Source organism: Lineus longissimus, chromosome 5 (genome assembly GCF_910592395.1).
Source record: "Lineus longissimus chromosome 5, tnLinLong1.2, whole genome shotgun sequence".
Classification (NCBI taxonomy): Eukaryota; Metazoa; Nemertea; class Pilidiophora; order Heteronemertea; family Lineidae; genus Lineus; species Lineus longissimus.
In genome coordinates this window covers 22,933,928-22,960,171 of record NC_088312.1, presented here as the reverse complement: position 1 = coordinate 22,960,171, position 26,244 = coordinate 22,933,928, and the positions used below count along the sequence as shown (strand labels likewise).

At 41.3% G+C, this 26,244-nt stretch overlaps 3 protein-coding genes across 3 annotated transcripts in view; 2 read left to right on the top strand and 1 right to left on the bottom strand.

The window, feature by feature from the left end:
- The window catches only part of LOC135487946 (small ribosomal subunit protein eS4-like), a 93,446-nt gene that overhangs the window by 30,558 nt on the left and 36,644 nt on the right, over positions 1–26,244 (top strand). The window lies entirely within an intron of this gene.
- Positions 546–8,781, bottom strand: LOC135487897 (TGF-beta-activated kinase 1 and MAP3K7-binding protein 3-like). Its single transcript, XM_064772090.1, has 7 exons — positions 8,693–8,781; positions 7,845–7,977; positions 6,322–7,495; positions 5,984–6,138; positions 5,590–5,779; positions 5,102–5,257; positions 546–4,347 (listed from the first exon to the last, which is right to left on the bottom strand). Exons 2-7 carry the CDS (start codon positions 7,935–7,937, stop codon positions 4,337–4,339), a joined length of 1,779 nt encoding a protein of 592 aa, XP_064628160.1. The 5' UTR covers positions 7,938–7,977; positions 8,693–8,781; the 3' UTR covers positions 546–4,336.
- Positions 9,001–25,087, top strand: LOC135488074 (kinetochore protein NDC80 homolog). Its single transcript, XM_064772474.1, has 16 exons — positions 9,001–9,034; positions 15,399–15,645; positions 17,147–17,255; positions 17,923–18,009; positions 18,247–18,432; positions 18,869–18,952; positions 19,350–19,443; positions 19,619–19,713; positions 20,028–20,172; positions 20,533–20,738; positions 20,894–21,022; positions 21,296–21,385; positions 21,684–21,776; positions 21,944–22,077; positions 22,375–22,477; positions 22,994–25,087. Exons 2-16 carry the CDS (start codon positions 15,407–15,409, stop codon positions 23,081–23,083), a joined length of 1,884 nt encoding a protein of 627 aa, XP_064628544.1. The 5' UTR covers positions 9,001–9,034; positions 15,399–15,406; the 3' UTR covers positions 23,084–25,087.

Genomic DNA, 26,244 nt, shown 5'->3' with positions numbered 1-26,244 from the left:
TTCTTCAAAGGCTCCTCCCTCAAAGGCTTCCCCTATCATCCCCCCTTCAAATCCACTGTCAAGACTGGCACAGTGGAACAGACAGATGTTCAAATTGGACACCTGGACATGCAACCTCCGATGTCAAGTTTCAGTTCCTTCAATTCTGAAATGTCACCCCCTGGCTATGGAGATTTCCCCTACTGTATGTCTTCCAGGAGGTTTTTCTCAATCTCAAACCAATCTTGAGGACAAATGTCACAATTATCAAAGTGCATGCGTGGACAGTGTTTGTCATGCATTACGTTGTCACATCACTGAAACATGATATTGTGATATCCACTGTCCTCACCAGCCTAATCAGACTCCAAGTCAGAAGTTGAATGAGGGAGGGACAGTGGGACAAATATCTCAAATAGCTATCCTTCATTGAGAGCGCTATGAAGGAATGTCTGAGCATTCTGTGTTTTAGAGTCACATGTGACATGTATTCCCTCAGTAATGCAGTTGAACATGTTGTCGTAGAATCCAAGATGTTGCCAAGAAGAAAACAGCATAATTCAAAGTTACAATGTTTTAGTACAATTTATTTGTAATATATAAAATAACCATTATTTCATAAAGCTTTTAAATATCATACTCTACATCAACATGTACATGTACAGTCCTGTTTAAAGTAACTGCTCCTCCTTTTTCGAAAGATTTCTGCAAAGTTACATGTAAAATGAATCAGACCGACCAGAAGGTTTCCAATCATTTTATCCACTCCTTTCAGAATGTTTTTCTTCCAAGAAAACTGTTAGAAAAGCAAGTAGGCATTTACATAAACAGGACCGTCATAATTTTCAAAGCTTATTTTCATCAATCACACGATGTTCATTTCAACAATTAACAACTCTGGAGTTGAAACTCCACCGCAGATAGCAATTTTTCTGTCAATGATGGGCAGACAACGGCAACATTATTGGATGGCGAACATGTGACCTTTGATGGCAAAGCGATGACAGTGCAACAGAAGGGTGCTCAACATGGTGCGAGTTGATGTGCATGTCGGCAGTCTTGCACTGTTCCATCATCATTTGCCTTCTATGGCCACATGCTTCCATGCAAAATGGCCGCACTGCACTTTACCGGTATCCATTGGCAAAAACTAATGCCATCACAGAATATATTCCACACCACAGCCTTCAAAGTGTACAGCTGACACAACCTATCAGTCACCCGAACAAAGAGGGAAAATAACAAATTAAGTGCCGAAAGTGTCCTGCAAACAGGAGGTCTTCTCAGTCAACCGATAAGGCAGTTTGGATATCAACGCCCTGGAAAATAGCCCTCTGACATTAGTCTTGTAGCCGATAGGTTGTGGGGGGATGTATTCGTTTCCTCAGCGACCAAAGTGCCTGCCTACAATAACATACAGCCTCATCTTACAACAGATGCAGTACTCTCTCAAATATGTACATTCCCACACAACAGACGAGGCTGGACCAACAACCAAAGAAGCCTTTTAAAGGTTTTCTAGAATATACTGAATTTGTTTGTTTTCAGAGACACACATTTGCACCTATCCTTCACAATGTGATCAGGGTGGCCACGAAACAGTTACAGTGTCATGAAGGGTATGAGGACAACAAAGAACTGTCAGGGAGGTGCTGGGGAAGACCAATGGTTGATGGTCTCTGGCCCAGGGAAACACCCAGTTTTCTGACACCCTTTCAAGTTCCTCACAGAAAACCCACATCACAAGACGGCTTATCTGGCAGCAAAATATCTCAACATCGGAGTCTTAAAATACGTTTTTCTGAAGCTGCTAACATAATAACAAGACTGTCCACTATTAAAGGAGGTGCATCTTGAGATAATGACCACCTACTTCTAACATTTTCCAGCATTCCTGCATAGAGGGCGATACTTGGATACATCAGAAATGCACCAAACCATTTAACAAGACAGCTGAAGCACACTGACAGATGAATATCAGTAATGTCCTCTACTCTAGGAACTCTGTAAACTATGTTAGTGGTGGCCCTGAATTATCTCGGGGCACTTGTGAAGGCACTTGTCTTGATAAATCCACACAGTACATCATGTACTGTAACCGGCAAATCTTCAAAGGTGTTTTATTTTTTAATTTAAATTTTTTTTCGTAAATAGCAAAAATAAAACGACTAAATAATGTTGGGGTTTACAGTACTACACACACAGAGGTAACTACAGTTATGATACTGACCAGTTCAATTTCAACGCCCATGCTTCATCTTGAACAACTTAAACGCTACATGTAGTGAATTAACTGTAACAATGACAGTCTTAGGTGAAATGTTAGAGAACTACTGTACACAATACAACATTTCTCATGTAAATGTTTGAAAACAGTAACATATCTTCATTCCTTGCAACTGCTGTGCCAGACAGCTGTAACTAAATGAATTCATGTAAAAACAGTCATTTACAATTTACACCAATGATGGCTAATCAACGAATCATTAACATCTGAAATCCATTTTTCGACTGACCTGAGCTCTAGGAGTTCAAGGGTTCAACGAAAACTCAGGCAGCCCATATAAGATATACATGCTGTACATGCAGTCATAGAGCATGCCAAGGAAACAGGTACAATAAGTCGAAACAGACTGTGACTGTTACATTTATGAAGTGTCAAATACAATAACATGCTAATTGAAAAATGACTGTAGAGCTCATCCCCACCCCGACAGATGTCAAAATGTCACTGAAAATGACTTTTTGAGAACGTCTCAAAGCTTTACTTTCATGAGTCAGGGTGATAACACTACACAGAAGACTTGGCTTCAGACAGGCCTTAATCACAAAAGAATACAATTCATTCCATGTCGAACTAATCATGCCAAAGTGGTCTTTTCTGTTTGACTCCAGTTCATTCATTGTTGCAGCGGCATGTGAAGGTAAACAGTATGAGAGGCATGTCAAATCAAATGGATTCATTCACAAGACGCCTTCAAGATAAAGCTCCCAAACATTCACCACTTTTCTTCAAGTAAAAAACTGACCTTTGATAAGGTGTACAATATTTTTCTAGTTCTTGTTCCCTAAATCTTTTGCCAAACTTTGAATGATTATTAGTGGAATCACTAATCCGGATTAAAGCTCAAATAAAATGCTTTCATTTGAGGAAGTGACGAGGTAATTTTAGTAAAACAAAACACAACACATACATGTGGATGCACAACAAACCACTCAAATGGATGATTGAAACTCAAGCCAAATGTACTACAGCACAGTTAAGACAGAGTGCTATCAAGATAATGTTAAACTAAGGATAGACATGTTCAGCCTTTAACCAGAGGTTTGTTTTACAGTCCTTGTTTTCAAGTTAGTGTTTCAACGAGCACACAACACCAATGGAAATACAGATACAGTAATAAATCGGGATTGCAACTGTTGAATGAACAATTCATTGACATTCTGATTCACTGATTTTGAACATTTTGTGAAATATGCATCTGTTTTGTGCCTTTCTACAAAGCTACAATAGTAAGTCAACTAATACAAGAATATGATACCTACATGTACAGTGTACATGAAGTAGTTTTAGAAAATAGAACAGAAAATAATAGAAATAGAAAATACAACACCAAGTCATATGATACATTTAGTGTCAAGTTTTCCTTTATTGCCCAGCAATGTAGGATCTGTGCGGACATATTAGATGTATCAAACTTCCACTGAATATTCATGTACAGTAGTATAACAATGAATCAGATAGGAAACTCTTCTTTAGTACAAGACTGTGTTGCTAATCATCATGTTTAGTAAACATTGACAAAATTATGGCTTTCTTAAGTTAAAATGCATTTTTTTACATCAGACAAGTTCCCTTGCGTGTTCTTAAGAACTCATGATCACAAAACACAAGTACATTTGATTGACCTGCACAAATAAATAGTTGTCATAATCTTGGCAAAATTGATTTCTAATATCCAGACCACAACCTGATGTTTTACAACTGGGACTAGTTGGGCTGCAGCCGGAAATCACAAGGTTTTTGCCTTATAAACTTTGAACCAAATCAAATAATTTTAACATGATTTTTTTTCGATCTCAACCAAAAATTCAACAGAACCATAGTGAGAAGTTGGCACAAACTTGCCAATCAATGCTGTCCCCAAACTTTTCACCGTTTACATAAAATTAAGTTGATGCAAGTCCACAACTTATCAACGGGAGTTTATAAAAGAATGAAATCGGTCGCCAAGAGATAAGTGTAACATTTTGCAGGCTAAAACTGTAATCTGTAGGAAGTCTCAAGAAGCGCTAGACACATATACACAACGTTTAGTATAACACAGCTGGATAGATCCTCCACTGAATGACATCATCAGCCATGACCTAGGCAAAATGAAAGTAAAAGAAAGACGGATCAAATAAAGAAAGCAAAAAAGCGGAAATGCACACTGGTCATCTGGTGATCACGATGACTCAATTCATTCCAGGTTTGTCTAGGCGATTTCAGTCGACATGCGAAATTTAAGGCAGGCAAACTCCAAATCAAAGCATAAGACGTTGGTTATCAAAACATGCGGCAACCAAACCAGTAAATATACACCTTATATAAACCCAACAAGTCATTACACCTCATCGACCACTAAGAATGCAAGTGTACTATAAACCTGTTAAATATACCCCAATATTACATTTGTACAAGATAGAAACTACCTACTAACACGGAGATGATTCAACAAAAATCTCCCACATAACAGTCATTTCTCTGTCTCAGAAGATTGTCTTGCCGAGCTATCGACATGTTCTAAATTGGCTTTTGAAAAATCAGGCTTTTACAGATATTTACATGTTTAACTCTTAAGGCAGGTTCCCCCCTTAAGGACAAGGTCAACTATCTCAAAACTGATGATCCATCAACTGATAGCTTTTCATCAGAAAGACATTGGTATATCACATTCAATAGTTACATCATGCTATAAGCCTAAGGGTTGTGAAAAGCTAACAACATCCTCCTCATTATCATTGCTCGCCCGCTCAGCAGATGGCCACAATGTTTCACCACCAAACCCTTCCCTGGGCAACTGTTAATTGTACCTATGACAGTAGCAATCTTCGTGACAAGCTACGGTGTGAGGCATACCTTGTCGATGGGGCACAGCACGGGGGAACTCGCAGCATTCACACTTATCTAAGGCTGGGTGGTTGAGGAAGGTACACGCTGAACAAGCCCATTGTTCCTCATCGTTTGACATCTGTTCTTGAGGGTGAATAGGGAGTCTTGGCACCGACGGCAAAGCTGGAATCAGATATAGCACACAAAGTCTATAAGTACAGTCATGAGAGCACAGAGATTACCAGCACCCTGGCTGGTAACTGGAGTGGTGACACAGAACGCAACATGCAGCAATGGCCTCATACGGATATATTTTAATGCAGGCCAGTGCTGCTATCCAGAACACCATGACCAGACCTGAAGGGCTTCACAGCAATAATGTACGTGTCACACTTCTAACTCAAATTGTGCTGGATTCTGATGACAGTGCTAGGCAGTGGGATTATCTTGTGGTCATTCTGCAAGTTGCAACTCTAGCTACCGGAATCACCTTGGAGACTTGTTGATCAACTTACATTCGATGACACCACTCGGAGGAGGCCTAAGTGTTCCTGACTGGCCGGTGGAATCCATATTCATATAGAAGTTCTCATTAACAGGAGGTTGCTGCTGACCCTGCTCATAGGAGTCAAGCTCTCTGTACAGAAGCTGTATATCTACTTGTAACTGACGATTGGATTCTCGCATTTGCACTAAGTCAACAGGCTGAAACAGACAAAGGAGTTGAGTGAACAGATGGTCAACAGACAGACCCGCGATGGCCACCTACAACTCTCCACCATCTAAGAAGATGCCAATGCAGCCTACCTAGGCACCTAAAACAAACAGGAGCCAAAGACACAGCAGAATACCAAACCCTGCATACAGAATAAAACAACAAAAAACCCTGCTCAACTTTTATTAACTTACCGTCGTCCTCAAATCCAAATTTCTCGTCGATTTCCTCTTGGCGATTTCATTCTCCATGGTCCACACTTTCGTGCGTAACTGATCCCGAAAGGCACGATACCGCTCCATTTCTTTTTCTAACTTCTCCTTCCTAGCCTTCTGATGCAGAATCAAGGCTGCAAGGGAAGTGAATAAAGATAAGGAGACGAGAATGGGTTGTCAGTCACATGATTATACCTGTTACAGAGCTTAGAATTAACAAGACAAGACTGGCATGACAGTTGTCGATACCACTTTCAAAATGACTCACGAGTGACTGACCCGTGTAATTTGACATCTTAACAAACATGTGAACTCACCTTGTGTATAGGCTATATCATCTGTACTATTGGAACGACTCGTTCGACCTTCAATATCGTTATTTACAAGACTACTCTGACTTGAACTCCTTGATATAATTGCTGGTTGTATTGGCTGCTGGTGCACAAGTCGCTCATGGGGGTCACTCGTCTCCAACAAACTCTGGTCACTATCATTGGACTGCGAACGATTAGGCGTCGTTTGTTGAAAAAACACATTCGGCGCAGAGTTCGTATGGGGGAAATGTACTGGTGGGGTGCCGGGCTCTGATCCCGGGGTATGTACGCCTTGGCCGTGATGGTTTTGCTGCCCTCCACTTTGGTAAGGTGGAGGTTGCTGAGGCAAAGTCATCTGCATGGGATTGTGCACCACAGGGCTTTGACTACGACTGTTGTGTGGACTATGCGATCCATACAAAGTGTTTGTCATATTAAGAAATTGCCTAGGGGGGTGCTGATTATTTGTGTCTATATACAAAGGTGGTAAATTTCGCTGTGGCGTAGCATGCGTCGAATTAGTCAGAGTTTCTGCCAGCTGATTTCCATCCTGTCTTGGAGGAGTGTAGGGTGACCCGTGCATTGGATAATTCACGTATGGCGAAGTGGACCTCTGAGGGTCGCCACCAGCCCAAGGAGTCGGGTTAGTCCAATCCTGTTTCATGCTAGGATTATTAGCACTGCTAGCACCTGCTGTAGTATAAGTATAGTTAGCACCATTTGAAGTATAGCCAGGCGACATCATTGAGTAGGGGGGTGGTGGCTGAGGCTGCTGAGCAAACTGGAACCGTGTATCTTGTGAATAGGGTATTGTAGGAGGTGGCGGTGCAGGGTGTTGCCGCATGGCTTGATTATAGTCTGTGTAGTATACTGGACTTGCTGAATACTCTGGAGGCCGTCCAAGATGCGTCGGACTGTGACATGTCTCCTGCAAGAGGTGCGGCTCACTCCGACTATGAGTCATTCCCTGTGAATATGAAGACTCCGCATTGTAGATTGGATCTGGTGGCCTTGTTTCGATGCCCGGCTGACTCAAACCTCGACCTCTTTCATCCTTCAGCCGAAGTCCGCGTACCTGGTTTACCATGGAGCCTGCAGCACTCTCATAAGGTCCGTAGACATACTTCTGCCTCTCCACTGATAGGATATCAAAGCAGGTATCTCGATTATTATTATACTGCAAAATCAAAAGGTGCCAAAACTCAGTATTGCCTCAAGTGGTAACAAAGGAGATTGACTAGACAATCAGCAGTAATACTGCCCGGCCAACTTCTGCTCACTCGAGTTGGCAGTAAATGTCTAAAGATGTGATGGGCAGTCACTTTCACAGACCAAGTGAATACATTATTAGACCAATTAGTCCAAAAGAGGACAATTTTGCATCTGAAATACATATACGTTTTTGAGACTGCATGATTTTCTTACAATAAAACAAGAGTAAGGTATATTGGATATCATATATAGCTGGCCGAGAATGAGCTCGTGGCCAATCGCATCCTCTAGGGGGCACCCTCTCATGTACTTACCCGCTGTAATGTTGAAACTACCACAGCCTCTGGAACTTCAGGGAATGTCTTCCGTAGGTCAAAAAACAGCTGCCTGTTGACAGCATTGTCCATTGTTTGTGCCTTGATGGGAAGGTGCCCATGGCAATCCAACCTAAAAAGTTGAACAGTGATAATGGTGTCTCGGTTCAGGAGGCATCAGAAACACGTTTGGTTTTTTTTAAATGGGGCACATTACTTCTTGGTGTTTATCTGGAAAAATGATACTGACACTGACAGTGACATCTTCCACTTCTTTCTTGTCTATAATGACATAGGCCTACACTACAGCTGACAATCCTCTATTTAAGCTCAAGACTTAGACTAAGTTAAGCTTGTCAGTAATCATTGTAATGTTCACAGTCTGTGAAATCCACGTATTGAACGGTTGATGTCCCATGGCCATGCACTCCCAATGATGTGCAGCATCCATGACACCGACGGCAGGAGTGTGGAGTGTATCAATGACATTGACAATTACATTATGTCAATATAGCCTAGGCCTATGTGTGTTGTCTTGTTGATGGCAGAGTTGGCAGTTAGGAGTCGACCATGCCATCATATTAACTATACACGACACAAGCATGGCTTGTGTCGTAAGTATAGCAAGTTCAAGTTGAAAATCTTTGTTCTTTGAGAGACTGCACTGACTAACTGCCACTAGGCCTAATAGAGTGAGATGATCTGAATTTTGTCTGTGTCAAAATCTTGGTTCCTTTGATTGATCTGAAAATGCAACTATTTTCTTCAATCTACATTCGTATTTAAGCAGAAATGCAATAGATGATATCTTAATAAGCAGGACTATACAGTTTACATCAATTTATTACCATGGAAAAGAACTTTTTCGGCATAAAAACCAGGATGAGTACCTTATTTTTCACTTTTTTGCAGGAAATGCAAGCAATGGCTTCTTCGACGCAGACTACGCATGCGTAGAACAATATACTCTCTAAATAAAGGTAATAATTCCTTAGTACTCCATGATATTCTTTTTACATAATAAATTTTTAGGAATATGAAAATAGAAATTAATATCTGTAACCAGTCTAGGCATATAACTAAAAATACAACAATAAAATGGCTAAAAGTGTGAATAGTTTTCTATATTCTGCGCATGCGTAGTATATATTTTGAGCGGAAATTTTGAAAGGTTTTTTGGACAAATTCATGTAATAAAAGTTACTTTTCTGCAACAATGTGTGCCTACTTTACATCTATGTTCTGTCTATAAGTTTCTATTCTTTATAAGTTTTATCAAAACTTCATTTTGGAATCTAGTTTATATCTTTTAAGGGAGAGAAATCGATATATAGTAGATGTAGGCCTAAACAAACTTGACAATATGCTGTTTAGACATATGCTGTACATTTAACATTAGGTGTATCATGTAGGAGCCAGTTTTCGCGGGTCTTATCACTAAGTGCAGATTTACTAGCTTCCAGCGATTCCATACACGCAAAAGCTTATTTATTACGAAATTTGAGATCAATAACGAAATATCTGGGGTGCTGCGTGGATGTTTTAAGCGTGAATTAATCTTGAAATCGCTCACTGAAAGATCGATGCAGACCAAAACAAATCCGAAGCGGCTCCCCCATTTTCGCGGGTATTGCGCATGCGCGACTGATTGTTGTGTTTCTGTGTCGTGTGCATGATCCTAGGTATTGACCCAGTGTTTTGAACGTAATTAGAGAATTGCTTGCCTGTTTAGGACGCATTTTGGGCGCTTTCTTTGCGGAACGAAATGAAAATCAAAAATCAGAAAATTTCTTCTCTGGAAACGAAGTGACGCGCGAGAAAACGGGAAAAAACGGGTTTTCGCGAAATTGGGGATGACTCGAAATTGGGGAGCAGCACCATACATGATGCATGGATGGAAAAGTCAAGTGCTGTCTTATCACTTCAGAGTGCATTAGAATGCTAATTTAGGCTGACAACGTGGCTGCCTTTCAAAAAAGTTCTTAGACATTACCAACCCTGTACCCATCTAGCTCGAGCCCTGTGCTATTCACCATTAAGGGATGTAGCTTAGATCCAATCCCCACCAGTCTCCTCAAGAAATGTCTGCCTCCACTATTACCAGCGCTAGTCAAGATCATTAACTTGTCAATTAAACTTGGGCAAGTGCCACCTAGCCTAAAGGGTGCGCTTGTCACGCCGCTTTTGAAAAAGTCGAATTTGGACAAGGATGTTCTTTCAAACTACCGCCCGGTGTCCAACCTATCGTACTTGTCAAAACTGATTGAGAGGATCGTGGTTTCACGTCTGAAGGAACATATGTCTACTCATGGGCTCTACGACCCGAACCAATCGGGTTACCGCGAGGGTCACAGTACGGAAACGGTCCTGTTAAAGGTCGTCGACAACATTCTGTCATGCATGGACGAAGGTCATGAAGCGTTTCTAGTTCTCCTCGATATGTCAGCCGCATTTGACACTGTTGATCATGAGATCTTACTCGCCAGGCTGCATGACAGAATAGGTTTGACGTCTCAAGCCTTGAACTGGTTTGCTTCATACCTTCAACAGCGACAGGTATCTGTTTCAGTAAATGGTTGTGTGTCAGATAGTGTCGAGCTGAGGTACGGTGTCCCGCAAGGCTCAGTTTTGGGGCCGATCCTGTTCACTATATACACGCTTCCCCTTGGTGACCTGATCCGTGAGAAGAGGATCACCTTTGAGATGTACGCTGATGATAATCAGCTGATGGACAGCTTTCGCTGTGGTGACAAGGAGGACGGTGCTCAGGTACTCTCTCACGCAGAGGACTGCATCAGTGACATTGGAGATTGGTTAATGGACAATAAACTTGCTCTAAACGCACCTAAGACCGACATGGCAAACTTTGTGTCCTCCAGAAGGACTGGCTCTATTTCGTCCATTGTGGTTGACGGTCAGGACATTCATGAATCGGATTGTGTGAAGGACTTGGGCGTTTGGCTGGATAAAAATATGACCATGAAGAAACAGGTCTCCTCCATCTGCAGGGCAGCTAGTGCAAGCCTTTACAACATCGGTCGTGTAAGAAAGTACCTCGATCAAGCTAGCGCAGAGCGTTTGGTTTGTGCATTGGTCAGCTCCCGGTTAGATTGCAATAATGGCATTCTGCATGGTCTCCATGAAAGTACCATTGCTCCACTCCAGCGTATTCAGAACTGGGCTGCCAGGATTGTCCTCCGTCTTAGGAAATCTGCGCACATAACCCCTGCCCTTCGGCAATTGCACTGGCTCCCTGTTAGGTCAAGGATCGAGTACAAGATCTCGCCGACTGCTTATAAGATCTATAGCGGTCTTGCACCACAATATTTCGATGGGTTTTTGAGTGCTGCACCTGGCCGACGAGAGACGCGGTATTCTGGGCTTGATCGGGTCTCCGTCAAAAGAACCCGAACTCGGCTAGGCGACCGGAGTCTCTCGTCTTGTGCACCTGTTCTTTGGAACGCCCTCCCTGGCCACGTCAAGGCATGCCAAAATATCACCAGTTTCAAACTTCAGCTAAAGACGTGGCTTTTTAAGAAGCACTTCTCTGAATGATGTTTTCGGTTTTGAACGGGGTGGCACCTTGATCAGGCTCATGGAAAGGCGCCGCCTATAAATGCTTTTCATTCATTCATTCATTCACCCTTCACCCTATTCTGCTATTCGCTCAGTGTTCAGGTCACGTGACTTTTCACGTCCCGTCGGCGAATTTAAGCGTCATGCACGAAAAATGACTAAAAAAATTTCACCTAATTGAAGAAGATCGATTAATTTCGGCGTTTTATTGTTGATGTATGAAGAAACCAAGAAGACTCAAGGTAACCAGGTATCTAATCTTTCATTCTTTCAAATTTCAACGAAATTCATTCACTATTTGCTGAGAAATTACAAATTACGCACAACTTTCGCCGCGGCTTCGATCTTTGCGACCGCCATAATGATATGCAAATAAGCGCGGCATGGGGGCGTGGCTACCTGTCACTTGCTACTCAAAACTTTGGCGCCTTTTCCGCTAATGGGTACGTGACCTTTATAAATTATTTCAACGGAAATGACCTCTGCTTGTCAAACTTTTGAGGTTGGCAGAAACTTGTACTGATTTTGCTCAATATTTCCAGATTTTAGACGTTTCTAAGTTTTGGTAGCTCGTATAATCATATGTTCGTCCTGCATGAAACTTCATAGAAGTGATAATAAGAAGAATTAAGTAGTCATTATTGATATCGTGAACAGTTTTTAAAAAAAAAGTTTGACAGTTCCCGCGGAAAAAACAATTTTAAAATCCAAATTAGTTCCAACCCTGCCGCGTGGAGCGCGCGGACATTTTTCTCAACATCCGGGTACTTCGTCAATTAAATTAAGCTTCTCTGGTCAGCTGTTTCCAATGTTTTGATATCGTTTGGGAAGGTTTCTGTAAAGTGTAAGGTTTTGAAGATTTTTCAATCTTTTTTAGCTCACCTCTTAGCAGAGGTGAGCTTATCCCATACCGTGGCGTCTGTCGTCCGTCGTCGTCGTCATCCGTCGTCTGTTAGCAGGGCACGTTTCGTAACTGTTAGAGCTATTGAGTTGAAACTTGGTACACATGTACCCTTATGTAATGACACCTTGGAGACCAAGTTTCGGTCCGATTCGTTTCATGGTTTGGCCACCAGGGGGCCAAACATTAAAAGTGAAAATATGCAATATCTCCCTTAATAGTACTAGTAGTCGGGAAATTTTGAAAAAAATATGGCAGGTACTTCTAGCAAAGGTGCATCATATATCCTCCGGGTTTTTGATTTGACCTCCTTTTCAAGGTCACAGAGGTCAAATGGTGTAAATTGGCCGTTAAGATGTAACGATGGCACGTTTCTAAACTGCAATGACTATTGATACCAAATTTGGTACACATTTACCCCTTAGTCAGGTGATCTCAGGGACCGAAGTTTGGTCCAATATGATTCACCACTTGACCACCAGGGGGCAAAATCCAAAAACCTTAAAAATGTGATTATTCCTTAACTTCTTGCCCGATTGCCACCAATTTGATATCATGGGTACATCTAACCACCATACAGTATATGTCACACAGGTTTTTAATTTGACCTTCTTGTCAAGGTCACAGAGGTCAAATGGCGTAAATTCGCCGTCAGGCCGTAACTATGGCACGTTTCTTAACTGCAATGACTATTGATCACAAATTAAGTACACATGTACCCCTTGGTCAGGTGATCTCAGATACCGAAGTTTGGTGCGATCTGATTTGCCGTTTGGCCTCCAGGGAGGGGGCCAAATCCTAAATTCTTCAAAATGCCATTATTCCTAGTAATGACTTGCCCGATTGGCACCAATTTTATATCATAGGTACATCTAATTCTAACAACCATTCAATGTGTCACCCGGGTCTTCTTTGATTTGACCTACTTTTCAAGGTCACAGAGGTCGAATGTACTGTAAATTGGCCATTTTGGGGAAATTGTAATTGCTTGGACCTACATCAAACCTAACACTACATGACACAATACCATGCTCTTTATCCATCTTTCCTCCACATGAGGTGAGCACAATGGCCCTGGCCATTTCATTTAGCTAGTGACAGTTACCCAAGTCCCTTCTGGACACTTCTTACGTTTGACTGTTGTGAATATTTAGCTTTTGTAGCGAAAATTCAGTGAAAAAATTGTAATTGTATTTTTTCTTCACTTGACACTTCCTCTCTTGTCCTATTGAAATATCTGTTATCTGTTGCTTTTCTCATCTGTCATCTCCTCTCTTCAGCTACTCTTCTCTCTGATATTGGTCATGGCTACCTATGGTGAAGCAATTTCTGTACTTTTAGGCCTACTGTGAAGTAAAAGAGTTGTTCAGTCTTTCTAGCCTCTATATAATTTACCATCTGATTGATAAAACTGAGCAACTATTTGATAAAATGTAGGAATTAAAGTTTGGGCACATTCTTGATTTGGCATGTAGAGCAAATGACCTATCCAACCAGTTTTTTACTGTTGTTACTGTTACATTGATGCTTTTTCTTTCTTTTTTCATGAGTCATCATCATTTATTACCCCTTTGGCTTTGTTGACTGTAATTTGTTCTGCTTCCTGGGCGAAATATCTATGAAATCTTGGATGTTTTCTGGTTCATCTATATATAACAAGTAGCACTCACAGTCATGGTAGGCCTATAGTAAATTAGAGTTCTCTCATCCTAGCAGGCTGGGTCACTTGCTCTGTCATGTCTGTAGTTTTCTTTTTCCAGCATTTATTGGAAAAAGTGATGGCTAGCTGCACTGACGAGCACCTGAAATGGGCGAAACATGGCATAGTCAAATCAAGATGTGCTTATAAATTTTAAACATAGTTAAACCATGTGCTCTTTTCTCTTTCAGATCTGACATGTGGCATTCGGGCTCGTATGACAGAAACAATTCACATTACGGAAACAAAAGCATTTACAGATTTTTATCGATATTATCTGTACCTTGAAAAAGAACATTTCAGAAACACAAGTTATATCTTTTAGTTCTTCTGTTGTTAGTTATAGGCTTGATTCATATCTTTAGCTGCCTAGATGGACTGGATTCCCTGCTCCTCCCCGAAAATTTTGATATGTCACAAGCCTGGTTGGAATTTTTAAGTTGCTCAGCCCATTTGAATTTGTAAAAAAGACGGTGGCCATCTTGGAAAAATTGTCAGCCATCTTGGATTTTGGTGGCCATTTTAGATTTTGAGATTTAGGGTATTATACCACATCTCCATCTTGCATGTCGTGGACAATTCGCTACAAATTCCCATGAATAGGGGATTTTTATCAAAATCGGCTTAATTTGGCTGCATATTTTGGCAGCCATCTTGGATTTTGGCAGCCATCTTGGATTTTAGGATGATGGTCCATCATCACACTACTCAATCCTGGAAATTTCATTAAAAAATTCCTATTAATAAAGGATTTTTTGATGGAGTTTTCTGGCACTGGCTGTTCATTCTGGCGTCCATCTTGGATTTAGGCGGCCATTTTGGATTAAGGCGGCCATTTTGGATTGTCTGATGAAGGATATCACAACACGACTCCATCCAGAAAATTTCATCAAAAAGTTCCTAAAAATAAGGTAGTTATGTGAGAATGTCCTTGTTCTGGCTGTTGATGGCAGCCATGTTGGATGCCGTTTGACCTTTGACCCCCCAATGCATTTTCCTTTTATGCTGCTTGGTCAAAAAGATGCAAAGTACCGACCTTCAAATGGCTATAACTTTTGATTGCATAGGAATTTTTTCATTCTGTAAAAGCCATTGACCTTAGAATTGCTGCTGCTTTCAATTTTGCCTCTTACCTTTACCATATCTTTTAAGCTTAATTTTGACCTGAAAAATAAAAAAACTGACGACATTGTCCATCCCCCTTCTTTTGCACATTTGCAGTTCCATTCCAGTTATAATTATAGTTGAAAATCAGGTTAGTGACCATCTAGGCTGTGGTGTGGAGCCCTGGAGGTGTTGTAAATGTAGTGTTAATAAGACATCTTACTTCCAATTTCCAAAGTTGGCTGTTAAGTTTATAAGTGCTTTTTCATTTCAGATATAGATATGCGTCGATCTCGCTCAAGTGGTGGCGGTGGTGGTCGACCATCTTTGGCATCACGTGTGATCAAAAGTAATCTTCCCGTCAGTCAAAACAATGCCAGGTCGTCATCAGGAGGGCGGTACAGTACTGATAATAGGTACTCAGTTGGAAGCCAGCGATCATCCTCTGTTGGACGCTCTGCAGGAAATAATCAGCAAAATAAACAGAAGTCTAGCCAAGCTGGTATAATTGGAAAACCAAGGTTTGTTTTAGAAATAAAAAAATATCTAGGCAGGTTAACCATGCTCAATGCAGTGTAGTTGAATCAAGATGCTATATGTAATTTGGTGTTACTCGATTCCTTTTTTAGCACATAAAGTCATTGTAAATGAAATGGCCAGGGCCATTGTGCTCACCTCATGTGGAGGAAAGATGGATAAAGAGCATGGTATTGTGTCATGTAGTGTTAGGTTTGATGTAGGTCCAAGCAATTACAATTTCCCCAAAATGGCCAATTTACAGTACATTCGACCTCTGTGACCTTGAAAAGTAGGTCAAATCAAAGAAGACCCGGGTGACACATTGAATGGTTGTTAGAATTAGATGTACCTATGATATAAAATTGGTGCCAATCGGGCAAGTCATTACTAGGAATAATGGCATTTTGATGAATTTAGGATTTGGCCCCCTCCCTGGAGGCCAAACGGCAAATCAGATCGCACCAAACTTCGGTACCTGAGATCACCTGACCAAGGGGTACATGTGTACTTAATTTGTGATCAATAGTCATTGCAGTTAAGAAACGTGCCATAGTTACGGCCTGACGGCGAATTTACGTCATTTGACCTCTGTGACCTTGACAAGAAGGTCAAATTGAAAACCTGTGTGACATATACTGTATGGTGGTTAGATGTACCCATGATATCAAATTGGTGGCAATCGGGCAAGAAGTTAAGGAATAATCACATTTTTAAGGTTTTTGGATTTTGCCCCCTGGTGGTCAAGTGGTGAATCATATTGGACCAAACTTTGGTCCCTAAGATCACCTGACTAAGGGGTAAATGTGTACCAAATTTGGTATCAATAGTCATTGCAGTTTAGAAACATGCCATCGTTACATCCTAACGGCCAATTTACACCATTTGACCTCTGTGACCTTGAAAAGGAGGTCAAATCAAAAACCCGGAGGATATATGATGCACCTTTGCTAGAAGTACCTACCATATTTTTTTCAAAATTTCCCGACTATTATTAAGGGAGATATTGCACATTTTCACTTTTAACGTTTGGCCCCCTGGTGGCCAAACCCTGGTGGCCAAACCATGAAACGAATCGGACCGAAACTTGGTCTCCAAGGTGTCATTACATAAGGGTACATGTGTACCAAGTTTCAACTCAATAGCTCTAACAGTTACGAAACGTGCCCTGCTAACGGACGACGGACGACGACGACGACGACGACGACGACGACGGACGACGGACGCCACGGTATGGGATAAGCTCACCTCTGCTAAGAGGTGAGCTAAAAAGTGACCCGTCGCAGCAAAACCTGGCACCTGGCGCTCTGAGCTTGGCAGGTTGAGACAGACTGTTCGTTCATTTCACTGTTGTCTGCCTTTTGTGAAATCTGAGCACATCAATTTTTTCCATTATTTCCTGGTGTCATATCAGTCATACATACGACGATGGCTGGGAAAATTGTCTGTGTAGCTACAAATGAAAATGTTGATTCAATTTAAATACGCCAACGTTTTTAATTTCAGGACCTCGGGATATGGCCGGATTTTTGGCAATGACACAATGAAAGATCCTCGGCCCTTATTTGACAAAAGTTCTGGTTATAGAGATCGTTGCATCAAGAGGCTAATTGAAGTAAGTTGGTTTAAGATACTCTTGCTCACCTACAAGGCAGTCCATGGAGCGGCACCGGCTTACCTGACTGATATGGTACAACGCCGACGTGGGTCAGCCTATTCCCTCAGGGCTGATGCCGCTTTCCTTCTACAGGAGCCACGCACCAAGTGCATACGTTTTGGTGACAGATCCTTCTACAAGGCGGCGCCACTCCTATGGAATGGGCTGCCCACACACATTAGACTTGCGGAGTCAAAGGCAGCTTTTAGAACAATGCTAAAAGCACACCTTTTTCGAGTGTATTTCAAAGGCGCCTGAGAGTTGGTGAAATTTTTCACCAAATTTGGGCGCTTTATATTTGATTGATTGATTTGATTTGATTGTGTCATTGATCGATAACGCACATAATTGAACTATGGAAGGCCTGTCGTACCTTTGCTGGCTGGATACTTTGTAAGTTAGAAAAGAAGACCGCTCTGTTTCGATTTGGAATAAAGTGTTTTCCAATGAATGGTCCTATGATATCGTTTAATCTATAGCTTTTGACAGTGTCACAATTATATATCATTAGAGTCGGTGTTGTTTAGCCTCTTCTTGTGTGAAGTTTACTGGGCTTCAGTCAAGGAGATGTCAATTGTCTGTATAATGACTGATCAGAGTGTTATAATATGTTTCTTTTTTTCAGTTTTTGCAAATGAAACATTACCCACACAAAATCTCGACCAGGATTCTACATTCCCCTGCCACAAAAGAAGTCATTCATATTTTTGAGGTTTGTACACGATACACAGTAGAACATGTTGTAATGCTTGATGCTGGCAGAAACATGGCTCCTGCAGGGTAAAATCTAAAATATTTAATACCTGTACAAACTATCCAATTGGCAATTTGTTTATTAGGGACCCCTTATTTGGGTGCAGGGTTGGGGTTAAAACCCAGTCAATTTGATATAATTGACAGGTCTTGTCATGAGTGGTGGAGACTTGTAAAGTCATTTGAATTTTTGCAGTTCTTGTACGGTTACATTCAACCTGGTTATGTCATGAAGAACAAGCATGAGGAAGAGATACCGAGGTTGATGAAGATGATCGAGTATCCATTCAACTTGACCAAGAACATGATGTTTACAATCGGGGCGCCACACACCTGGCCTTGCGTTCTGGGGGCGCTGATCTGGCTCGTTGAATACATCGAGGTAAGTAAGTTATAGATTGGTTTGACTTAGTAACTGAAAGGCTTAGCCAGGCTCCCACTTGTTCTGTGTTCACATGTATTTTACCTAGCATTCAGATCCTCAAGCCATGCCTTGTGATGATGGCCGTTAATGTAAGAAAACGGTCAAGTTCGTTCATTATACATGTAGTGTCACCCCTATGAAAGGGCCTGGCGGGTGTGAATTAGGAGACACTCTCTTATCAAACTCCCATCTCAAACCAGGTGCCTAGCAAGAGAGCAGTTTGTACCGTATTAAACAGCAACTGGCCACATAAGAAAGAGCTCCCTATGGGTTAGAACCTTTGACCTTTTGTTCACGAGGCATAGTTGGAGAGTAAGAGCCAGTGCCTTTGCCTGTGAAGGCGCCTGCTGCTCAGATACTCATATTATAAGGATATTTCTTTCAATGTTTGCAGGGTGCTATGAATACTGATATTGAAGCGGTGATGTTTCCAAATGAGGCGGATGAGTTTGAGGCCGAGTCAGAACCAGAGAAACTTGTAAGGATATTTCGTAGCTTTGACTTTTGCTCCTTTATGATCAGATCTACCAAGACCTGCATGATACACCTCCCATTGCTTAAACCTTACCATTACTGTGGTCTGAGAGTTTGATTGGCGACCAACAACACCCACTTAGACTTAACTTGTTTGGACGCAGAGCTGTCGAAAAATCTAATGCTATTTTGCAAAAACAAATGAGGTAATGATATAAAACAAACTGTAAACAAAATGTATTGATATCCGCTATGAGTGGCAAACATTTGGTAAACATCGGGCTGATCATTTGAGAGCTATTCAAAATCAAAAGTATAAATCTTATTTGTATCACCTTGTATAACAATGACAACTAGACTTGTAACTATCACTTCAAGGCTGGTATATGTTTGTTTTTTAGATCTTGTACAACTACTTAGCCAAGTCGTACAGCATGTACATGGCTGGCGCAGACTCCTTCACGGAGGTCGAGGAAGAACTTCTCAATAGTCTAAGTAAGTAACTCTGCCAAGTGTCTGACCTTTTGAAAACAAAGACAGAGTCAAGCCCTGTAGGTCTGGGAAGTGTACCTGGCATGATTGGCATGATGTGTGTGATCTAGGCATCAAGGGGCCCTTAACCCCAAGAGGAGGTCATATTCAAACTGGTACATGTATTGTTTATTTCTAGAGATGAGATATGCTGGTAGTGGTGGCTCAGTGGATCAGCTGGCAGAGACTAACCGAAGATTGATGGCAGAATTGGATGAGCTTCAGAAAGAACCTGTAAGTATTCTCAAGAAGTCTATAGAAACACTTGGTTGGTTTCATCTTCATGTGACAGCAGTCTTTCCCTAATCCAAGTTTTGGTATTTTGTTCTGGGACATCTAGCCTCCTGGGATCTTGTGCAAAAGATAAGTTTCATGTACTCAGATTGGTGTCAGATTTGTGAAGCGTGGAATTGGATCAATGACCGAACAACATCCTGCAACCAATTACTGAGCAGCTCACAACAAGAGACTTTTGTGGAATATGTGCATGGCGGTAAGAACACACTAATAGATACTTCAATTTGTTTTTTCATGATTTGTCTCTCCAGGATCGCCTTGCCAGTGTTCAGGAGTACCATTACAATATCTCGAGAGACTTCAGCAAGTTCAAGGATTATCTTGAGAAGATGGAGATGGTGAAGGTTAACCTTTCAAAGAAAATGGCAGAAAACCAAGAGGAATTGAATAATGCTGGTGAGTTATGATTGCTCTAGTTTGGGGGTTAATGGAACTGATACTGAACTGGAGGTATTGGTCATCCCATCAAACACTGCCAGGTCATTTCTGAAATGTAGGGCAAACTTGACGCGCCATAATCTCCTTTTCTAAGTCTTCTTTAGCTTAATCCTGGGATGAGAGCTTTTTCTGAAAAAGTGTCAAAACGGGTTTGTTTCACCGATGGATCTCTCAAAAGCTGACAAAATGTTGATATCTTGAAATAGCTTTTAAACTTTTTAGCATGCACACTCTTCTATTTAAAGCCTTTGTGCCACTACAAACTTCTCCGTACTATAAGTACATTCATGTTATTGTAGTTCACCTTCTCCATTCCAGAATTGGAAGTTCAGCGCCTTGTCCAAGATGTCAAACACAAAAGGCACATCCTCGACACTCAGACGATATCACAGATCGATGTTCAGCGGATAAACCGAGGGAGTCAAGAGTTACGGCGGCAGAATGAAGCCTTGCAGAGGGAGATCAGTGAAAATGAAAAACAGATCTGGACTTTTGAAATGGGCATGGGGAAAAGACAAGAAAAGGTAAGAGTCATGTTGAAGCTTGCTGACCTCCTGAAGGTGTCCTATTGAAACTTAAGCTCACTTGAAATGTCGTCTTGCCAAAAATGTGGAAATGTTATAATTCAAAAAGTGAGAGTTGAATTGACTGAATTTGTTTCTATTTATTTCTCCGTTAGATTGAAGAGCAGTGCCAGAATCACAGACAACTACTGATGAAGCTGAAGATGATTCTCCCAGCAGATGCCTACATCAACACTGATGATCTAAAGTGTGAACCATCCAGTGATAATCTCAACATTGTGAAGGTAACAGCCTGATCTAATTTGTTAATTTTACAAAATAGGCCTAACCCTCTCTAACGACTGAGTCCTGGATGTTTCACTTGGACAATGCCATCAGTCTTCTCACGGGATTTTGCAAGATTGGACATGAACCGTCTCAGTCCAGAGGAAGCCATTGTTGTCAATGGTGAAGCTGTAGATATTTGACTCCAGTGAACAGATTCAACCTTCAAGTGTACATCAAAATGCGCTATAATGCACAGCAACTTCTTGATATCATAACGAAACCTTTTACAGGAAAGAATTATGAAGAATGTGGCCCTATCACAGACAAAGTCTCATGAAACGCTGGCTCAGCTTCATCATGAAATGGAACTGCTGGAACTGGTAAGTGGCCCTTACTTAAAGGAGGAGAGTCTCCAGATTAGACAGGCCAACACTATAGTTTGGTTTACCTCGTTGGTAGAATGTGTGTTCATTTTCTGATGGATGCTTGTTTGCAAGTGCTGAACCCTGCCAACTTTGGTGGTCTTTTACGCAGATTTACTTCTAAGGTTTTGTACCAAAGTTTGTCCTTCTCCCAGTGGTTGCATCTTTTATAAATTCCGAATGGAAGAACCGTTTTAGACTTGTGAAAAAGGTACTCGTACAAATATTGATATTGTGTTAACTATATTTCTTCCAGGTGAAAGAAACTGAGGAAGAGAAGCAGAATCTCCTTGAAGATTTGGAGAGGAGGCTAGAATCACTCAGTAAGGAGATTGACGTCAACAAAGAGGTGAGCTTTCAGTTATGAAAGTGTCTGATTAGTTCTATGGTTGAATGCATGAAAGAGAAAACTTTGGCATGTTGAGTGTTAGTGTTTGCCACCCAAATCGCAAAAAGAAGATGGTCACAACGTTATCTGGTCTACTGTATTCTGAATGCCGTTTTTCTTATCTTCAGACATTTATCAAGGAAGAGAATCAGTTGAAAGGCGAGGTGACGAAGAGGCAAAAAGTCAACAATGAACTCCGCCAGGATTTGTATCATAGCAGTGTAGCTGAAGTAGCTGATCAGCTCATAGAATGTCAAGCAAGGTAAGTTGTGGTAAACCAGTTGATGAGATTACAATGACAGCCCATGCCAACAAAGCTCGAAAACTTGGCCAGAAACTTGTCAACAAACTTGCTGAGACCATCCCGAGGCAGATTTATGAGGTCATTATCCAGGCAGAGATCAACAAAATACCCTGTAGGGCACATATCTCGGGTCGAGACCTTCAAATGAAATGTTTTTGAACTTATAGTCTTTTGGTGAATCAAACGCCTTTGCACACACCGTGTTGACAAGCCACACGTTACATACCTGATGATGGTACTGTTGTCTTGTTTCAGGAATGATCGCCTGGTTGACGAGGCGAGGCAAGAGAAGATGGAGTGGATCACGTTCCTGGAGGCAGCCATTATGGAGGTGGTCACACATAAGGAGCTGTTGCAGGTTAGTAAACTTGACTATCTATAAGGCCATGGGAATTATTAATCCTGTTTACCGTCCACCTCCCGCATGGGTTCTGAACGAACATGAAATATTTTCATTATTTAAAAAAAATCTATTTATTTTATTGTTGCCATCATTTTTTTATTTAAATAATCTTTCAAGTGGTTCATCTTTACCTTAAATGATTGAAAAACACAATAAAAACTTGGCAGGGTAGGCTCTTCATCATAATAATGACATTTTTTCAATGCCTCATGTTGATGACCGACCTGATTTCCATTTACTGGAACTTGCTGAATCGCGTGTTTTGACCAGTAAATCAGACTGTAAACCGATAATGAATAATGAAAAATGAAAAAAAGCCTCATCATCTTTTTAAATCTCTCGGACGGTAAACAGGATTAATCATTCCCATGCCTTAGGCAAAGTAATCATTAGGATTTGGATAACTGGTCATTACTGGCACATGTCAAGTTTTTGATTCCAGCAAGGTGTAAAATCTTTTCTATCTTTCAGAAAACGTTCCACGACTTCAAAGGGGAATTTGAGAAACTGCATACGGAGGAAAAACTGAACTATGAACAGGAAAAAGGGTGTGACAAATAACAATGTTGTCAAATGTGAGACAAAGATAGAAGCGTGAAAGAATCATTGGTACATGTCAAGATAGTTGAGGACAATGTACAAACAAGCCAGTGAGTGTACATCTGACATGTACTTTGTGAGATGCAAAGTTTTCAGAAAAGCCATGCATGCACTTTGAAAAGTAGCATTATTTTACAAATGAAGGAAGGTGTGAATCTGTTTTTTTGTTTTTATGACAACACATATGAGTCTTTGTAATTGTGTTTGTATATTCATATCTGCTTGTAGTTACATTCAGTGAGGTGCCTCCACAGATTTGTTTGGATGTATTATTAAGGCATTTATCTCACCAAGTTATGATGTGAATCGGGTCGTATTTGTAAACCAGAACTTAACGAATTTACTCATTTTAGTTATCCAGTTGACTTAAAGGGAACTGAAACCGCCAAGCCAGTTCGTATGACCTCGTTTTCATTTCCCGCGTATCGGGTGATCAGAACGAGGCATGAATGAAACATGGCACCTAGCTGTCAATCATTGAGTGACGTCACTACTATGGAATTTACTACGAAAACTCATGAATGAAAGATCGCATGACTCACGTGATTCTCACATGACTCTCAATAATAACAAATTGAACTGCGCATGCTCGGGCACTGGGGGTGGAGCTACAAATCTGAACTCGAATAGGAAGTTGGAAGTTTGACTTCCCGGGTGGTGAAAGTCGAAAAGTTGAATAAATCGCTCGGCGGTTCCAGTTCCCTTTAATGCTGTGTTTGCTGCCATAAGTTAATGGTTGATGCATTAGAATTGGAATTTTATAACTTTGTTGTTCGTCTCTGCCTACCAAATCATGAGGCTAAAGAGTCGCAAACTTTATCCGGTCTATATCATATTATGTCCTTGGAGCAATAGCGAATATATTATTATTCATGTTTTGCAAACTTGTGAATGTGTGAGGCATTATTGAAGAGTGTGTGATAGAGTGGCCAAACTTCCTTGATTGTTGTTAGAGTGAATGTTAATGTTGTTTTAGATATAACTCTGTTGTAGTATGAAGATTTGTTCGGGGTAGTGAGGGAACTAATAAAAGGAACATGAATTCATTGCTAGTTGTGGTGTTGACCCAGTGTTAGGAACAAGAATTCATTGCTAGTTGGGGTGTTGACCCAGTGTTAGGAACAAGAATTCATTGCTAGTTGGGGTGTTGACCCAGTGTTAGGAACAAGAATTCATTGCTAGTTGGGGTGTTGACCCAGTGTTAGGAACAAGAATTCATTGCTAGTTGGGGTGTTGACCCAGTGTTAGGAACAAGAATTCATTGCTAGTTGGGGTGTTGACCCAGTGTTGGGAACAAGAATTCATTGCTAGTTGGGGTGTTGACCCAGTGTTAGGAACAAGAATTCATTGCTAGTTGGGGTGTTGACCCAGTGTTAGGAACAAGAATTCATTGCTAGTTGGGGTGTTGACCCAGTGTTGGGAACAAGAATTCATTGCTAGTTGTGGTGTTGACCCAGTGTTAGGAACATGAATTCATTGCTAGTTGTGGTGTTGACCCAGTGTTAGGAACATGAATTCATTGCTAGTTGTGGTGTTGACCCAGTGTTAGGAACATGATTTCATTGCTAGTTGTGGTGTTGACCCAGTGTTAGGAACATGAATTCATTGCTAGTTGTGGTGTTGACCCAGTGTTGGGAACATGAATTCATTGCTAGTTGTGGTGTTGACCCAGTGTTGGGAACAAGAATTCATTGCTAGTTGTGGTGTTGACCCAGTGTTAAGCTGTGATGTCTCTTGAGACTTGGACAGCCAATATGTCATCACAAGAAGAACCTGTGTGCAAATATATGCAAGAGTTCAACAGAAAACATTGATGGCTGTTCTGTTCAGTATATCCTTTCACAGAAAGAGTTGTGTCATGATGTGAGAAGTCTTTGGCATACATGTAAGCATGCTCTTCTCCAAAGGCCAAATTGGTAACATGTACTTCTTGTATCAAGTATTGTAAGCCTTCATTAAATAAAACGCAAATAAAAAACTTTTTCTGAAGCATGAATCAGTTTTTTGTCCCCCGGAGCCCTCGGAGGGGGATATGGAAATACCGCCCGTCCGTCTGCAATGCCGCTCGCCGCTCGCCGCTCGCCGCTAGTGTTCCCTTCCGCTCTGTAACTTCTGAACGACACAATATTTTGGATTGAAATTTGGTGTGCTGATAGAGGGCGGGCCAAAGGTGTGTCGCGATGTAAAATCGGCCGAGTTTGATTCTTGACTTGGCCACCAGGGGGCCAAAACCAAAAACACATAAAGTGTTAGAACTCGCTTAATATTCATCCGATCTTTACCAAATTTTTATGGTAGACTAAGCTAGCAAAGGTACACGATATATCACCCGAGTTTTTATTTTCAGCCATTTTCTGGCCCATAGGGGGCGCTTTCTAAAAAATCATGAAAATCCCCTTCCGCTCTGTAACTTCTGAACGACAAAATATTTTGGCTTGAAATTTGGTGTGCTGATAGAGGACAGGCCAAAGGTGTGTCGCGATGTAAAATCGGCCGAGTTTGATTCTCGACTTGGCCACCAGGGGGCCAAAACCAAAAACACATAAAGTGTTAGAACTCGCTTAATATTCATCCGATCTTTACCAAATTTTTATGGTAGAATAAGCTAACAAAGGTACACAGTATATCACGTGAGTTTTTAGTTTCAACCATTTTTCTAGCCCATAGGGGGCGCTTTCTGAAAATCATGAAAATCGCATTGTGCTCTATGATTTCAAGAACAAGAGATTCTGGTAACACATTTTCGACAGTGTCATTGAGTACCCATGCCCATATGACGACAGGGGACATTTACGCTATGTTTGTTCTCTCTTGTATTCTGTTGTGTCTCATATATTGGAGACTCTGGTGCTACAAGCTACCTCAACACAAATGGCCTGGTCTCTTATCTAGTGACACCTGCAGTCGAGGGACTGCCCATATCATGTCACCAGCAAGCAAAAGCGAAATTATTGGTTGGGATGTCCCTCATGACATCAGCACTAAGCGTGCTAAGTTTTTATGCCTGCCCACTCCAGGTAGCCTACTTCCAGTGCTCCTCATGCCTAGTCTATATCTTGGTCGTGAACTGCATTTAACAGGAGAGGTCGTTCCCCGGCGAACTCGGCCCGGCCCTTCTGAAA

Excerpts from the sequence above, each read along its gene's own strand:
- LOC135487897 (XM_064772090.1), bottom strand. The coding sequence starts at position 7,937 with ATGGACAATGCTGTCAACAGGCAGCTGTTTTTTGACCTACGGAAGACA. Across the intron at positions 6,139-6,321 it reads TGATATAGCCTATACACAAG|CCTTGATTCTGCATCAGAAG; the intron begins GTGAGTTCACAT and ends CTTCCCTTGCAG. Across the intron at positions 5,780-5,983 it reads ATTTGGATTTGAGGACGACG|CCTGTTGACTTAGTGCAAAT; the intron begins GTAAGTTAATAA and ends TGTCTGTTTCAG.
- LOC135488074 (XM_064772474.1), top strand. The coding sequence starts at position 15,407 with ATGCGTCGATCTCGCTCAAGTGGTGGCGGTGGTGGTCGACCATCTTTG. Across the intron at positions 19,444-19,618 it reads AGAACTTCTCAATAGTCTAA|AGATGAGATATGCTGGTAGT; the intron begins GTAAGTAACTCT and ends GTTTATTTCTAG. Across the intron at positions 19,714-20,027 it reads ATGAGCTTCAGAAAGAACCT|GATCGCCTTGCCAGTGTTCA; the intron begins GTAAGTATTCTC and ends TTGTCTCTCCAG.